The sequence below is a fragment of the Carya illinoinensis genome, chromosome 2 (assembly GCF_018687715.1).
Source record: "Carya illinoinensis cultivar Pawnee chromosome 2, C.illinoinensisPawnee_v1, whole genome shotgun sequence".
Lineage (NCBI taxonomy): Eukaryota > Viridiplantae > Streptophyta > Magnoliopsida > Fagales > Juglandaceae > Carya > Carya illinoinensis.
The window spans coordinates 35,121,865-35,127,041 of NC_056753.1; the positions used below are offsets into that span (position 1 = coordinate 35,121,865).

A 5,177-nucleotide genomic window follows, 5' to 3' on the forward strand; every position below is an offset into this window, starting at 1 on the left:
CTAACTGGTGCACCTTTTTTTTTTTTTTTTTTCCGCTGGTCACAGGTGCTCATCACCTTGTGCATGCCGCTGCACCAGGTGCACTGCTGCATGCACCTCGGTGGCTCCTTCGTGGGGAGCAGTGGTGCGCACATCACCTTTGTGGTGCACAGGTGGAGCGGGCAGCACCACTGTAGTGCGCAGATGGTGCGCGTAGCACCACTGTGGTGCGCAGGTGGTGAGCCCAGCACCATGCTGCGGACTGCACCACAGGGTGCTCGCAGCACCATGGCGGTGCGTCCTCTCTCCGCCTCCCACTGGCATCACGGTGCAGGTGGATGGGTCCTTACTCGGCGTGGTGTGTTGCCATCAATCGTGCAGTGCCACCACCTATAGCAGAGCACGTTGCGCCCAACAGCGGATCTGTCCGCAGCAGTGCACCACCGTGGTGCAAGGCTCTACGAGTGGCAGAGCCATTGCAACGGCCCGATGCGCCGCTCTGGGCGAAGTAGCAATGCTCCTCTGTGAGCACGCCACCCCCTAACGCTGCCCCGTGTGGCAGCGTGCTCCGCTGTCGTTGCCTCACAAATCCATGAGCGGAGCTGCCCCTAACTGGTGGTGCGCTGCTCTCAGCCGTGGGGTGCTGCAACCTGCAGCAGAGCACATAGCTCTGCGTGCGTCCCTACACACGGATCTGCCCACAGCAGATCAGCCTTCGGCACCACTATGGTGCATCGCTCTGCGCGAGGCAGATCTTTTATTGCTTTGGTGGGCAACGGTTATTTTTGCACGGCACCTAGTGCACAGAAAATTCTTTCGTCGTGACTGTTTGTGGTTAGGGCTGTGTACGAGCCGAGTTCGAGCGAGCGTGGGTTGTGCGAACTCGGCTCGTTCACAACTCGAGTCGAGCCCAAGCTTGGCTCGTTTATTGGACGAGCCGAAGTTGACGCTCGAGCTCGGCTCGTTTACATTTAACCAAAACTCGAGCTCGGTTTGTTAACGAGCCGAGCCCAAGCTCGACTCGAGATCGACTCGAGTACATATATGTTATTTGCAAAATATATAATATACAAAAAATATTCTGCATCAAAATAATAACAAATTATTTTTTTTTAATGGAGAATAATAGCAATAGCAACTTAAATTTAAATTTACATCATGAAGCCTTCTAGAGACTATTTATTGACATTTACTTTCTAAATAGAACTAGTGAATGAAAACAGAGTTTATTTACAAATTACAACAGTAAGAAATGAAACTTAGAAGATTAAACTCCAAAACAAAGAATGAGAACTAAATTTGAAATCAGTGAAGTCCTCAATCTTCACGAATGCAGCCCAGAAGTCAGAACCATATACATTATTGCGCTGCTGTCTGCATACACTAACTAATACACAAAAAAATTTGTTAACAGATTTTTAATCCCTTGCTCAAGTACTGTTAACTTAGTATACTGTCAAGGGATTTGTAACAGGAATGCAAACCTTAATTTGCACGAAATAAATGGCATATTTCAAACAGGTTGAAGCAGGTAGTAGCATTAGAAATTAGAATTAGCAAACTGCAATAAAATGGAATCAAATGGCAAACTCGCACAACAACTAACAAACCCAATAAAGTATACAAAACATGAATTTCACGAGCAGTAGAAGAAAATGGCAAGCTCACTGATTTTACAAAGCACATCAGCATTTTAAATTACATATAGAGTGAAATGGCAAGCTAGATTGTCCAAATTACACAGCAATTATACAAAACAGAAATCAAACAAGCAATACAATCAACATGGCAAGGTAACTAACAGTGAAACAAAATACATTAGAGTTGCATGTGAAATTCTTCATAGAAACAAATTCTCAAGAAACAAAAGGCATACACTAATCAATTAATCAAAGTCCTCATGCAGTTACCAAAACAAAGTCAACATGACAGAACATATATAAAGCAGCAGGCTGCAGTAGCAATAGGCATACAAAAACAAAAGTTCATACTTTAAGTTAAAGCAAATATGCCAACTAGTTACCAACAAAATCACAATGACTAGAAGGGCCCAAACTTATACAATATTTGAGTTCACCATGACAGAAGTAAACAATTTCCCAAACTTGAACAGAATCACCACAGGACAACCTGCACACACTAATAAACCAAAAAAAAAACATTAATATAATATTTATTCCCTTGCAAAATTACTCAAGTACTTTTAACTTAGTAATATTGTCAAGGGATATTTGCAATGCAAAATTTAATTTGCCATTTAAAGAAATTTAGAAAATCTAGATGGTGAAGAGTTGGAACTTAGAAATTACCTGAACTGTCATGTGATCATATTAGATAGAAAAGCCAAACTGTCCAAATATTACAAAGTAAACTGTCCAAATATCAAATAGTAAATCATATAGATTAACCAAAACAGACTAGATAAAACTAGAAAACTGCCCAAAAGCTCCATAGATTAAACATGCTTAATTTAAACAGAATCTGAGTCTGTATGGGCCTATGGCTATGGCAAGAGAATCTGAGTTTCTTATGGAACATCCTTCTATTGACAAGAAAAAAAAGTAGTTAGTATTGTTGTAAATAAATTAATAATAGTAAGTATAAAATAATAAAATAGCAATAGACAGTGTAAATTAAATAAATTACACTTACAGAATTGCTTGATGATCTTTTAAGCCCATATAATGCTCTAACCCAATCAGACCCACATAACAACATCTGGACAGTTTCAGTTGACAATGACGCTCGATGAGGATCAATGACTCTGCCTCCTGCGCTGAATGTTGATTCTGAGCTAACTGTGATAATTGGGGTAGCTAATATATCTCGGGCCAATTTGGACAAAGTCCGAAATTTGAGACTATTTGTTTTCCACCAATCCAAGGCATCGAAACTTGCATCTGAACCCTCTTCACAGATATATATACTCTCCTCTAAATAATTGTCCAGTTCTGATTTACTAGGCTGCACGGTATCAACACTCCTAATAAAAGATTTAAATAATGACTGGCCACTCTGCATGCTTCTCCCAGTCCCGACACTTGAGGAAGAACCAGATACATTCATTCTAGCATTATCCTGCTCTCTTTGTGCCTCAAGAGTTGAATTGTATTCATGAACATACTCATCATATAACTTATGCAACACTTGAGAGACATGATCAATATTCTTAACAGCATCCGGCATGTGATAAATTAAAGGAAAACAAAACTGGATCAGGACCATTTTGAATCTAGGGTCTAAGACTGCAGCAATTGACATCAATAGATTACACTCCCCCCAATATTTGTCAAACTTAACACTCATTTGCCTTACCATTGATTTCATGTATTCATTCTCATCTCTACTCTTCTTACCTAAGATGTCCTTCATTCTCCAAACTTCAGAAAGAAATAAGTTTGCTGTTGGGTAATCACTTCCGGATACAATATTGGTGACTTCATTGAAAATAGCTAATAGTTGACAAACATTTTCAACTTGCCCCCACTCTTCAACAGTTGGAACCCATTCAAAACATCTATCTCTATCACCATATCTAGGGAAAACTTCTTTGAACTGAATTGCAGCATCCAACATTAAATAAGTGCTGTTCCATCTTGTAGGCACATCTAAAATGTGTTTCTTTAAAGGCAATTGCAACTGTTTTGCAATTTCACTAAACTGTTTTAGCTTATTCTCTAATGCTACCAAATATTTTATACCATCTATTACACAATCAACAATATCCATAATCTCCCCCAATCCATATTGTACAAGTAAATTTGTTATATGTGCACAACAATGTACATGAAATAGTTTCCCACCTACAGTCAATGTTCTCTTCAACCTAAAATCATCTTTCAAGATCCGAATGGCAACATCATTAGAACTAACATTGTCAACAGTAATTGAACTAATTTTATTCTCAATCCCCCAAGTTTGGAAACACTTTTCTAAAGCATCAACAATAAGAAGGCCAGTATGTGGAGGTGGCACATTACAAAAGTTCAACACACGCCGCTGAAGATGCCAATCAGCATCTATAAAATGAACTGTCACTACCATATATGAAAGTTTTTGACAGGAAGTCCACATGTCAGTTGTGATATGAACTTTATTCACATGTTTAAGCAAAGTCCTTAACTTAGCCTTTTCATTCTCATAAGTTCTCATACATTCTTTCTTTGCAAGAGCCCGTGACATTTTTTTCCAATATGGAGTGTTTGCACTCACGAATTTATTAAATACCACATGCTCCATCATAGAGAATGGATATTCATGGTAAAGTATCATATGAGCAGCAAGCTCTCGGACCCTACCACGATCATAGGTAAAGTTTGAGACAGTGCAGTTTCCATCTGCCTTCTTAGACTCAACTGTTAAGACTTTTTGTTTTTTCTTAGACCCCATGTATGGCAAACAGGTTAGTAAGTGCCTACGTAGAGTAGTCGTAGAACTTGATCGAGAAGTTTTAAACAAAGTTTTACACCATTTACATTGAGGCTGTTTAACCCCATCCCTATCAACCTCGACAAAATCATTCCATACATCAGAAGTCCTCTTTCTTTTTTTTCTTTTATAGGCTACTGTTTGCAATTCTATGGAAGCATTCTCAGTAGACACAGTATTAGGAGCCTGAGTATAGGCAGTATCTCCATCATTATCAGATATGACCTCTACTAAACTAATCCCAATCGAGTTTTCATTTTCATACTCTTCTACCGGATGAACTTCATTCACTAGATCACCCATTTGCTAGGGTCTATTCATGGTAAACACAAAACCAGAAACATACAATAAGCATAAAGACATTGGCCAAAAATCAATGTCTCCTTGTCTTGGTGGCTCAAGGTGCCTCCAGAAGCAAGGATACTAAAATATGTTAAAGTCAAAATAATATGACTCCAACAGTTTTGTTATATAGCCTTGCCTTGATGGCTCAATGTGCCTCCAAAAGGAAAGGTTAATATAGTTGATTAATATCAACTATAACAGATGTTAAAGTCAAATTAATTTGACTCAAACAGTTTTAGTATACAATCTTGCCTTAGTGGCTCGATGTGCCTCCAGAAGCAAGGCACCTCAACAACATAAACATAGAACTAATTGGATAAAATTAATCAACCAAAACATATTAAACACTAGTACATTTCATAATTGAAGCAAGAACATAAACACAAGACAGATTGGATAAGATTAAGCAAGCAAGACATGATAAA

General features: G+C 38.9%; 1 protein-coding gene across 1 annotated transcript; it reads right to left on the reverse strand.

Annotated features, from left to right (window-relative positions):
- Positions 1-325: 325 nt before the first annotated feature.
- LOC122301917 (zinc finger BED domain-containing protein RICESLEEPER 2-like) lies at positions 326-4,710 on the reverse strand. The gene is made up of 2 exons (XM_043113267.1): positions 2,632-4,710; positions 326-661 (listed from the first exon to the last, which is right to left on the reverse strand). Exons 1-2 carry the CDS (start codon positions 4,708-4,710, stop codon positions 326-328), a joined length of 2,415 nt encoding a protein of 804 aa, XP_042969201.1.
- Between the last annotated feature and the right edge of the window lie 467 nt (positions 4,711-5,177).